A 12,697-nucleotide genomic window follows, 5' to 3' on the forward strand; every position below is an offset into this window, starting at 1 on the left:
TCCACAAATTTGCAGAGTCTGTATAAGATATTTTTGTTTTGCTTTAAAATAATGCTGCTTTGCTGTCTTCTGGATGTGTTTTCCTGAAACTGATAAAGCTATTCTTTAGCACAGCCATCTCGTCTGCATTCTGAATGGTGCTTTAAATATCATAACAAAACTATGTTGCAGCTGGCTTCTAGCAACCTAAAATGTGTTTTGGATGCAGAAGCTTCTGCCTCACTACGACTGAAATGCTCAGAAGATGTTTCACTAAGGATGATGTGTGTTCTGCCAGCTATGCGGACATCTTGAGATCATGGACTACTCATGTGGAAGATTGGACTTTATTTGCTGTTTTTTTTCATTTCATCATCTCTCATAGCATGCATCTGCTCTTCAGCAGTGTCTGTGACATTATCAGAGGGCGATACAAGGCTGAATCTATGAGATTTGCCAGTAACAGAATCATCCTCGATTTTGGAATTAAGGATGTCCCACAAACACTGAGGTCTTGAAAAATATTTGTAGCATAGCCATGGTGAGGTTTTCATCTAGCTCTGAAAGCATTAGGAAATAGGACTTCATCTGATGTACTTATGTTTAATTCTTGTTAAGTCTCCAAGATATACTCAGATATAAAAGTGACAACATCCGGAAAGCTTCACTGGCACAGTAGTGAGGTGATGAGGTAGTGAGGCATGATATATTCACAGCTGATTTCTGCTTTGTCCAGTGTTAAGATCTTTTTTTTCACCAAGCCCTAGCACCTTCAGTTCACCAAGATTATTCACCTCCTGTATCCTATCACATAACATCTTTATGGTAGAATTTTTCTAGAAAGTCTGAAGCAAATCAATAAAGGTGCTTAGCAGATAAGGAGTTACGCACTTTATTTAAAGCAAAGGAGGTTCCGAGATCTCTGACTACAAGGAATGTTTGCAATACAAGTTCAGTGAATGTGAGATGAGGCCCACTAGAAACCAGACTCACGGAGAGACACGAAACCTTTGACAAGTTTGCTGTGGCCTTTTTTTTAATCCTCTGAGGCACAGTGTTCCTTGAAATCTGCAGGGTTTGGACACACCACAAGGCCTATTCTGTAGCAATCGAGTTTGAACCTCAGGCTCCATTGGGATAACACTTGAGGATCTCAAGGAGAATTTCCTCCTATGTTTCATTCTGTGTTTTTTTGGTGGGAGAGAATAATGTGGACAAGAAACTTCTGTGTGAACAGAATCATCTGGTACCTCCATTAGCACCATACATGAGGAAACTAATTTGAGCTAAGGTTACCTTTCAGAGTGTATCTATCTTTAAAAAACTATGTAAATAATGGAAGACTTGTAAAATATACAAAGGGAAAAAACCATAGGTTATGCCATGATTACAGAATTTAAACAAGTTATACTCAGGATCAAAGCAAATTGCAGATGCAGGCACAAGGTGAATGAAAGAGACAATGAACTTATGTTTGGCACAGCCTCGTTTTTAAAAACAGGATAAAAACAGAGAGCGGGAAAAACAAGTTCCCCTCATTCAGCTAGCATATTTTTTTCTGGAAACTGGTAAAACATTTAAATAATACTTCTGTGTCACCTTGGCATGCACAGATCTATATAGCACATGCTCAATATAAAGGCCAGTAACTGAAAACTCTCCTGGCAATACTACAGTTTTCCTTTGAGACCCAAGAAAGCAATGCGAAGAGTAATCTGTTAGTAATCGGAGACACTCCAGTGAGCAACCACAGTCTTTACACTGATACCGAGCTAGATTCTGATCCTATTAACATCACTGTGCCTATGATTAACTTTGGTATAACTCAGATCAGAATGTCACCCGTGGTTTAAACAAGGTGTTTCAGCTGGTGGCACCGTGGCTGGCTCTGTCCTGCAGAGTGATTCCGGCCAGCCAGCCTCTGGTGCTTCGGAGTGGATGGTTGTTAGAAGTAGCGTACAAAGTCCAAAACCGAACACCGCCCACCCAGCTGCACATAGCTGTTAGTAGCCGTCAGTTCCCATTGTTCATAATGAATGTTGGAAAATTATCCCGCCCTCATTGTTGCAGAGGTTGAGCTATGCTTTTTTATAATACTGATTTTGTATTGCTGTTTTCTCAGATTGCTATTCTTACTATTCACCTGTCTTGGCAAATGGTGAATAAATTTTGAGGTCAATATGGATCAGAGCTAAGGAGTTCCAGGCTCTTTAAATATATTTACCTGGATATTTCTTGTCCAGTGGGAGATCAGTATCTAAATATCTCTGTGGATCTGAGTTCAGTGCCTTGCTGGAAAAGCTGATATTCAGACTTCATTTTCTCCTTTATTCATGATTTCCAGGCTAAATCTCACTTCAAGTTAATTAAGTTGATGTTAATATTCCTGGTGACTTCAGAGGAAGCCAGATCCAGCTCAATATGTAATAAAAAGGTAAGAGTAATAATTTGTCTAATACTAATTTAACTCAACTTTATAAAATGTCTAATGCTTTGTGGTATTTTTACTTAAAAAATATTTCTATTTAAAGCTACTTACCATGATTTCACCAGTTTAAGTCGATGTGTCATTTAGTTCAATACTTTCAAGAAGCCTGAGTAATGTATTTATTTTTCCACATTGACATTTCTTTGCCTTGAGATCTGATTTTAAAAAATAGTTATCTGTCACAAGCTAACTGGAACAGAATGTAAAATTGATGCACAGTTAATAAAGATACAAAATACGTAATCTGTCAGAGCAGACCTACTGATCACACTATGTAAATCAGCATCCTTTTGACAGTGATATGTCTGTGTGCTGTTACTGCTCTCAGAATGGGATTTAAGCTACTAGCTAGCACGTTTCTGTATGTATGTCACATGCAGTGGGAAAGATCTAACAGAAGATTGTATTTTTTACATAAATGCATTTAAGAAAACTGTTAAGAAGTTTGGTTAATTAAAAAAAAAAAACACTTATGCAAATTAGTATGTAAAGGTAAGGCCCTGATCTTTTCTATGCAGGCTATATTCAAACTAAGGGCACTTCAGGCAGGAAAGTCACAGCTTCTTTCTAAGACTATTTCTTTTATACTTGCAGCACCCTGGTCTTACCCTTCTGGAGTGACTGCCTGGGCCAAATGTAACAGGCTAGCTTGATCTGTCATCTGCTAAATAGAGGCATCTAGTATGGGGACACATATGATGGAGGAGACACTGCTAGAGTACAGACAAAAGGTTTGCAGCTTTTTGTAGAAGTTCACAAATTCTCTGAACTCACTTCCACACTCAGTGACGGGCTGCTAGACAGCAGCTTTCCAAATGTAGGAAGTCTATGACTGACTGCAGCCAGTCCTCTGACATGTGACCTCCAATTCTCTGAAATCCGCCTGGATCTCAGGGAAGCCACCAGAGATGCTTCATCATATCCTTCCAACCTGAGCTATCCATCAGCCTTGCAGGAGTGTTGTCAACAGTCCTCTTGATGTTTGTGGTTCTTGGAACTCCTTCTTTTCTGTAATAGAAAGGCAAATATCATGCAATTCTGACATAGCAGTCCAGCAAGTTTGAGCGAGTAGAGTTGGTGGAGCGTTTGTTGGTCTCCCAAGCCTTCCCTTTTGTGGTTTAGAGTGAGACTCTTGTGGTTCACTGGGGTGGGGAGAAGAGAACCAAACCTTTTCAGAAGGCCACTTCATTCTTGCTCCCAGCAAGACTGTGGGGCTCAATGTTTTTCTGGCTTTCACAATGCTAAAGCAAAATAGGTGAGGAATTAGGAAGAAAAGCACATAAAGGGTGGTATGCAAAGACGGTCACAGCGAATGAGATGCATTTCACTTTTAATTGTAGGAGTGGGATCCATCTCACAAATTAACATGCCTGCGTTGACGTATACATATGGCTGCCCACATGAAAGCAGTACCCAGGCTCCCACTGGGCAACTGAGTTGAGCCTCAGCTCTGTAACATATCGCTAGACATACACACTGTAGTTGTCTAAGTCTGACCCTGCTTACTGATTCACTTAAAAGTCAGCGGTGAGAAACAGACACTTTTAGCGCATGATTCATTCCATGCTAAAGTACCTAAAATAGATAAATGAATCTTGCTTTCAGAGTCTAGCTGAAGTACTCATCTAGAACACAGTTATGGACAGATAAATGCCAAGGAATGGTTGTGTAGCCATTACACGCATATCTGTTACAGCTAGCACATTTATCAATGATCAGCCCACTGATAGCCCTTTCTAGAGCTACATGATTCCTACATCCCACATTCCTCCCACTGCTGAATGCCCTCTCTGTCTCAAACCACTATTTTGTGACTTAATACTCCCATCTGTACGTTCCAGTCTCTTGTGCTCGCTTTATAAAGCAATCAAGAAGTTTTCGATGGTGTTCTTAAAAACGAATATTTCCTGAGCTTGAGCTGTGTTTGCATGGAACAGAATCTTAAGGAAAGTGATAGAAACTCCAGTACTTACGTTATTATAATTAGACTAGGCAGAAGAGTATGAAATGTTCTTTAGGAAACATTCCTGTCTTGGCAAAGAGAGGGAATGAATGATCTAATAGGTCTTTCCATCTGTAAGTCAACATTCAGCTTCCAAATTATGCCAGTCTTTTTCTTTCATAGGCATTAAATGTATTTGTTTATCTTATTAGTACCTTCTTTTTTACATGATGAGGTAAATTTATACTTTTGAAGTGATATTTTTATCATTTGCACCAAACACATCAGGTAACTTAGGAACTTCTTGCATGGCTAAATCATAAATAGATCATTCTCATTTGAAAGTGACTTGAAGAAGAACAAAGGATAATAATATTTTTAGCAGATACATATGTATCCCAGCTTTGTAATTCGTAAAGGTCACTTAAACTCTGTCTGTACTGGGAAAATAATTTATTATTGTAATGTAAGTCAGGACAGTATGAGCCTTACATAACCCTGTATTGAAACTGGTTGGTTGACAGTGTAGACAGAGTCAAACTCTTAGCAACATCTATTTTGGAAAGTGGACTAGAAGGCAAATTTCATAAAGTATCTCAAATTTGGTTGCTTCTGAATCATGTGGAATCTAGTATCTATTCAAGCAGTGAAACCATAGTTGAGAATCGTGGGTTGTCTCCCTGAATCTAATGTTGCTTCATGTATGGGATGTGTATGATGAAAGCACTTCTGATGGCCAGGTTACATGAACAGTTTTGCTGTTGCTGTCACTGGTAGAGCGGTTCTACTTGGGGGATGATTATGGGGCAATCTCAGAAATATCTGAAGAGAGCTGCCTCCCAGCTGTATTTGGAAACCCTTGTAACAAATCGCCTTTGACTTGGTCTTCCCTAGAAATGTTCTTGCTAGTTAGACTTAGCGGGGTCTCCCTACCTCTCCCCCCGCGATACAGACAAATATGTTGGTGACTGTGTTCTAGCACGAACCTGATAATTGAAATGAAACAGTGGTAACATTGTGCTGCTATCCACTTGCTTTTTAAAATAGATCACCTTTAAACTTTCTGTGTAGGCTGAGCTATAGTGGATGATGATTTTAATCCATAACCCTTAAGCTAGTTTAAGTGTTAGGTGGAATTGTACTGAAGGTCCTGTGGTGTCTACATTTTTACTGCAAGACTGAAATGGTTCTGTTTTGGCCTTCTGTTTTGTCTCAGATAAGGCCTTAACTTACAAGAAAAAAAATAAAAATACTGTCCTACTTCAGTAGTCGGAAGGATTAGAAATTTTTCCACTTGAGGGTCAGTTTAAGGCTGAATACCTGTTCTCCAGGATTCAGCCACCTTGACTCCATAGGTGCAAAACCCAGACAGCTGACTCAGCCTTTCCTTTCTGTAAGAGAGCTAAAGGCCAAATGCTGGGTCAACCCTGATGAGGAGCTGAATACCAGAAAGATTAGTGTTTGTGTTTGTCCTAGAGATGAATGTAAAAAGCCTGAGATTTTTAGTGGCTGTTGTCGATCTGTTGACACTTACCTAAAGTTAAAGCTGTCCCTGGAATATCATGCCAAAAAAACCCCAACTCTTCACAATCTTTCTGTGCTGTCCTACTTGTAGCTGTCCTGGTACGTGTGCCTCTCTGCCTGCTGATCTTTTATTTGTAACTTTGGATCATTTTGGTCGGGAGGTTCTAGAAACTCATTAAATAGTGTTATAATTGCACATGCAGAATGAAGGAAAACAAATACGGCCTTAATTTTCTGAATCCATTACCCAGCTCCCTTGATTCATTTATCTGGAGGATTGAGAATGCCAGTTAATTTCTTTTCCACAGTTACATTTTCCAAAATCATCAAAAGACTAATCAGAAGCTTGTAACTAATATTTGCAGTTTGTTTGGTTTTCTCCTGTTGTTTGAACTGCTTCCATTATGTCTTGCCAGTGACATTTCTTCACCAAGCAGAATAAATACCAAAACTGTAGAGAAAAGACTTTTACTGGAGAAAGCTGCAAATGTGTTGCACTGTAAATACAAAGTTTCTCAAAGTCACTGACTTCCTTCTGTAACTTCCATGGCAAGGAAATTACAGAGCTGGAATAATTAGTTTACTGCTTATAGATGTGATCCCAGTTCTGTTTTGTTCAGTTTGAAAGATAGACTTACTTCCATTTTTAATCCATTTTTTGCTATGAAAGATTGGATGGAAGAGAAAGTTTAATCCTCTTGGGCTGTCTGCTTATGATATTGCATTATTGGAAATTTTATTTTTGAGACCACACTGCATGACCCTGAATCTTGCAGTGACTGAGTTTAGGCTCTCGGCCCCAAGGTGTTACGTTTATTTATAATAAAAGAGGACCTCTGCCCCTGAATTGTTTGCAATCTAAATAGACAAGGCAGAGTGATCGTTCTCATTATATAAATGAAATACTGAGGCACAGAGCAATTCAGAGCATATCTTCAGTTCAGCAAGCTGGCTTCAAAACAGTAAGCAGTGAAGCAATGTCAGTGCAGCAATCTGCATGGGTGCTAATTAGCCGGGATGGATGCTGCAATTTCATATTTATCTGAGATGCTCGCTAGTTTTTACACATGCTGTTGTGCAGTGCCCAGTAGATATATTAGCCACTTTGGAGCATTATGCATTGCAAACAGAACCAAAGTGATTTAGGGTCACGCAGTCAATTTCAGAACTGTGGTTAACCTCATTAATGCTTCTTTATTTCCTTCTCTTCTCCAATCTGTAGGGAAAATTATTACAGACTCATAAAGCAATTTAGGGGAAGAGATCTTTGGAGGCCACATGGTCCAACTGCTTGCTTGAAACAGGGTTAATTTCAAAGTTCAATCAGGTTCCTCAAGGCTTTATTTGATAACTCATCTTCTGAAGACTTTTTCTCTCTATTTAGTCAGAATTTCCCTTGCTGTGACTTGTGTTCATTGCTTCTTGTCCTTTTGTTGGGCATCTCAGAAGAGCGTAGGACCATCTTCTCCACCATGCAGTAGGTAGTTATAGACAGCAACTGAGATCCTTCCTTAGCTTTGTCTTTTGCAGGCTGAACTAACCCACCTCTTTCATCCTCTCCACATTCTCCAGCCACTAAACACCTTGGTGGCCCTTCATTGGACCTGTATGTCAGTGTCTTGTCTTGTACTGGGGAGACAGAAACTTGTGAGAGGGTGAGTCCATCTGAAGACTAATCTAAAGTGCTAAACTGCATTAATCTCTTCTGGAAGTGAGCTCCATTAGTTAGGTCCTGCTCTTGTGGAATTTTTGCCTCCATTCCTGAGCATAAGCCACCAATTTCATGGCTCTAGCAGCTGATGTTGTATACCCTGATCAGCTGGAGCTCTTCCCTGTGCATACCTGAGGTGATCTCACCTAGTCCTGCAAAAGCCCTTGAAGATCAGGACAAAGACCTGCATAATGACTCCCACGTGAGTGCTGTGATAGAGAATAAGTGAATATCTGAGTTGGGAAGAGCCCAGGGAGGCAGAAGAGAATGCCAGAGAGAGGTGGCAGCTCTCAAGTCAGTTTTAGTGCTACTGAAAAATTGCAGCTGCAGTTTTGCACTCATAGCTACAGCTGCAAGAGGAAACTATGGATGCAGACATGGATGAGGAGTTCCAAGAGGAAGATGAGGTTTCAGAATAATTGCTTCAGGAGGGAGCTTTATTCTGGTTTGGGGCATTTGGAACAAGTATCGGTTGGGAGGAGAAGACTGTGATGCAGACCAGTGGTAACCAGCAGTGGTGAGAAGAGAGGCAGCCCTCCTACGACAGGCATGTTGAGATTTTTGATATGTTTTGATCCATTCACCAAATGGCTGTCACTGCAAGTACGCGATCAGAATTGCCCTGGGCACCTGCTTTGAGGGAAATCACTGATTCTAGCCTGACTCTCCGTTTTTTTTTTTATCAAGGCTAACGATGCACAGGAGCATTCGCAGTGAGGTGACCTGCTGAGCTGTGCAGGCTGGTGTGTTTTTTCGTCATTTTTTTCTAGTGTGGTGCTGGTTTTCCATGTCCTGTACACTTTTGGATTAAAATTACTTGATGGTGCGTATTGGTTCAGTGAGTGGAAAGGTCAGTATTTGTAAAATATTTTTAGTTTGCTTTCATTATTTGTTCATAGAACAGTGGTTGGGTTTTGAAGTAACAGTGAGTCCTTCTCCATGGATGCTGGTGAGACAATGTGTATTGTCTGAGTTTTTCTGTGGCCTCCATGAATTTATATGTTTGCAGAATTTGTGCCTTCCCTTTATGGGCAATTTAGTGTTTTGGCCTACCAGGGGTGTTCTTTGTGTGCATATGGAATCTATTACACATGATTTGTAGATCCTTTGTAGATTTAAAAAAACAGTGAAGAATGGGATTTCACAATATAGGAACTATAAAATAAACTATGAACTAAACTAAAACACCCTAAAAATTTGAAAACTGTTTGTCTTCCTAAAAGTGGAAATGCATAAATAGTTTGTAAAATAATATATATTATAAAATGCATAATAGTTTGTAAACAGTGCGGGCTATAGGGGTTTTAACTAAAGAAAATGAGATATTCAGCTGCTAAACTTTGAGGTTTTGGGTTTCTGCAAAACCTCATAATGACTGCGATCAACTTGTCCTGAGGAATCTTAGACGTCGGAGTCATGTGGTTCCATCACAACATTCAGGAAAGATGGTTCAGAGAACCCCCCACTTTTCCAGGCTGCTGTTTTTGTTGCCAGGATAGAAAGACATGCTGTGGGAAGGCCTTGTGGTAAACCGCTGTTCAGGAAGGTGAGCTCTGCAGAGCCTTGAAAGCTGAGACTAATGGACTTTATCCGTGATACAGATACACTGGATCCCAAAGGAGGAGGAGGTGGATGTCGTGCAATAGCTTTCAAAGAGCATTCTTTAAAACACTAATCTCCTGGTCTGCTTCAATAATTTGGTTTTAGCAATTTCCTTGGTCGTGGACTTTCCCTCTTAGCCCCTTTGTCCTCTTTGCATCTCCTCCAATTCTCTGCCAAACCTAAACCACTTTCCCTTGTATTTCAGAGGCTTTCCTGAAGATATGGGACATTCCTCGTTTCAGTCTTCTCTTCCAAGATCTTCATATGCTGTGTAGTTGTTAACAACAGTGTGTTTGAGGACCTCCATGCCTCTGGTGAGTACTATAAGGTGAAAAATAACAACATTATTTGCTGTTCAATATCTGTGGTGACAAAGATTTTAAAAAAATATTCACCCAACAATTTTGAGATACCCTCTACAGATCCTTTTTTCTGTCTTGGAATTTGCTCTCACCTTTCTTTCCGTGTGCCTGGGAATATGAGCTTAGGGGATCTAATTAGCTCATGCCCAAAAGAAGCTGTATGTCTGCCTTTAGGGACCCAGCACAGGGCAAGAGGCCATGGGATAGGACGCTTATAAATGCAGTAGATCTAGACCTAGATCACTGCTTGGTCCCTCCTGATCCCTTCTTGCGGCTTGTGCATTTTGCTGCCAGTGGAGTTTGCTTTTTTGTTGTGGTTGTAAGTCTGCCCGAGGATGCTGGGATCTGTGCTTAAGGCCTGCTATTTGTGATGACATTTGGAGCAGATATTCTGTGGTCCCTTCTGAACTATATCTATTATGTGATTGAGTCCAATCTCCTCCTGTCACAAGACGCGACTCGGGAACAGCTATTCTTCCACCATCACGGCGAGATGTGTAGCCCTGATCAAAGGAAGCATGTACTTGTAAAGGCTAAAGGGAACCCAGAAAAGTATAAATTGCTTTTATGCATCAGAGTTATGCCTTCTGATGTTCTGACTGTCTGAGAGGACATAGACATCTACCTGGAGCCTGGATGAAAGCTGCCCTTTTTGCTAAGTCAAGGGCCCTACTAGGACACCGTGTACCTAGAATTGCACTTTGTAACTCCCCTTACATGCTCGGCATTTGCTGTGCCGTCCTTGTGGCTCTGTAATGACTCTGAGGCACATCTGGAATTAGCAATGTTCATTTCTTCTTAATACTTCTGCGCCACTTATCTCCTGCTTGGCATTTTCCTATTTCTCAAATGCATTTTTAGTATCTTTCTACTCATCAGAAATCAAATGGCATTCTGAGATTTGCACTGAAAAAAATCCCTTTTCAGAATTTGCACTGTTACAGACCTGTTCTGATGAACTGAAGGAGGTGCCTGCTTATTCTGTCTATGCTATATGCAGATGCAGAATGAACCGGGCTGGGCGGCAGGCTAAAGGAATCCCTGTCCAGTCCTCGTTACCGCTTCTGAACTCGTGTGAACTCATGCTCTTTCCTCACTCGCTCACTTTTTGGGGCGCTTCATCCAGCCAGCCCCAGTAATTTCAGTGTGTCTGCCTCACAATAAAATATATATACAATAAAGCACGCGGGTGAACAGACAGTCTGATCAGAGTGGTTTGAAAAGCAGCGTGGAGATGGCTGGTATACTTCAGAGTGTAGATGCAAGGGCCACGTTATCACAGTTACAAAACAGCACAGTAATTCCCCCGTTCGGTCATCCCAGCAACTGCCCCGTGTAGATGGAGATCTTTTTCCCTGAACGGAATCCAGTTTGTAACAGATGAAAATCCTGAAAAAGCAGTGTCAGGGAAGTGCAGGTTGGAATTAGATGGATACAGGCAGCTCTTTCAGTTGGAAAACTGATGATGTTGAGGTTCCATTGTCATTTTTTAACCCAGAACACACAGAACTGTGAACAGAGCTATTGCTTTAGCGTCAGTGGAAGCTGCCAGACTCATGTACACAGTAAGTTTTATGAGGAAATAATATTTTTCATCTGTTTTGGGCACACTCATCAAAGCAGTTGTAGCTCTTGCACAGGCTTTTGCATTTGTAATCTCACATCACGGGAGCCCCTGAGCAATACATACACAGATTTGCTTATTTAAAACAGAGATTAGGAGAGGAAGTTCTAAGCTGTGTTGTGCAGTGAAACTCAGGGTACCCCGAAGCGGCCTGCTGGCGACCTTCCCTGCGGCTCACCGGCCGCGCGGGGTGTCCGTGCACCCCAGCCTGCACACCCACGGGCCGGTGCGGATGCTTTCCTCCATGGCCGTTTGTAACCGGGACGATGCTGCCCCTCGCACCCCCGTTCAGACCCGTCCTGGTCGCCGGATGGTTTACAGGAGCGCGCCCCACCGGCACCCCCAGCTCCCGCACATCCCTAAGCCCTCCCGCCGCTCGGGCGCCGCGGTGGGCACGGTCGGACGCGGGCCGGGGGGGGGAAACGGTGGCAGGACCCCCGGGGAAGCGGCCTGCCGGGCTCCCCGCTCCGCCGGGCAGGCGGCGGGGGCCCCGCTCAAGCCAGCCCTGCCCGGGGGAGGGCGGCGGCGGCGCCCCCCGCACGGCCGGGGGCGGGGTGCGGGCGGACCCGCCGCCGCCGCCGGGCGCCCCTCAGCCGCAGCGGCCCCCGGGCGGGGGCGGGCGGCCCCTTCCCCTCCCCTCCCCGCCCCTGCCCCGCATTGGCTGCGGGCGGCTGACGGGCAGCTGGGGAGGCCCCTGTCAGCCGGCCGCGGAGGGGCATGCCCGCACTGGGGGTCCGGCCGCGCCGCGGAGCGGGGCCGCGCCGAGCCGAGCCGCGCCGAGCCGCGCCGTGCTGAGGGGTGCCGAGCCGAGCGGTGCCCAGCCGAGCCGCGCCGCGCCGCGCCAGCGCCGCCATGGGGGTGGAGATCGAGACCATCTCTCCGGGAGACGGTACGGGACCGTGGCGGGAGCAGCCCTGCGGCGCCCGGGTCCCACCGGCGGGGATCCGTCCCGCCGAGGCCGGGGGGAGCCGCTGTCCCCGCCGCCGGGCGGAGGAGGGAGCGCGGGTCCCCGGCGCGGCGGGGCGCAGGGGGGGAGGCGCGGCCGCCCCCGCACCCCCGCCCCCGCGGGCGCGCACCCCGGGTGCGGGAGGGGGAGCGGGGCGAGGCGAGGCGGCCGCCCCGGGTCCCGGCGGGGGCAGCCGGCGGCTCCCCGGGCGGCAGCGCGGCGGCTGCCGGCGGCGGCAGCAGGGGCGGCGGGGGGGCTGGGGCTCGTCCTCGTCCTCTGGCGTCCGCTGGCAGCTGCGCGGGCCGGGGGCGGGGGGCAGCGGGCAGCGGCGGGGCGCGGCGGGGAGCGCGCCCGGCCGCAAACTTTCCCCGGTTCCTCGCCCAGCCTCGCCCGGGGCCACCGGGCGTCTGTGCCGGCATCCCTCCCGGGATGAACGAACCGCACCAACCTGCGGCGCCCCGGCGGCGATAGCCTCTGCTTGGCGCAGGCTCTGCCTTCGGAGCCCCTCCGCGCTGTTCT

General features: G+C 45.0%; 1 protein-coding gene across 1 annotated transcript in view; it reads left to right on the plus strand.

Moving 5' to 3' along the window:
• Positions 1-12,084: 12,084 nt before the first annotated feature.
• FKBP1B (FKBP prolyl isomerase 1B) overlaps positions 12,085-12,697 on the plus strand; it is a gene marked incomplete at its 5' end in the record, with an annotated part of 46,740 nt that continues 46,127 nt past the window's right edge. Inside the window, one exon of the mRNA XM_082308015.1 lies at positions 12,085-12,121. Within this exon, the coding sequence (XP_082164141.1) occupies positions 12,085-12,121 (37 nt within the window). The remainder of the gene's footprint in view (positions 12,122-12,697) is intronic.

The sequence above is a fragment of the Platalea leucorodia genome (genome assembly GCF_965183815.1).
Source record: "Platalea leucorodia genome assembly, chromosome: 3".
NCBI lineage: Eukaryota > Metazoa > Chordata > Aves > Pelecaniformes > Threskiornithidae > Platalea > Platalea leucorodia.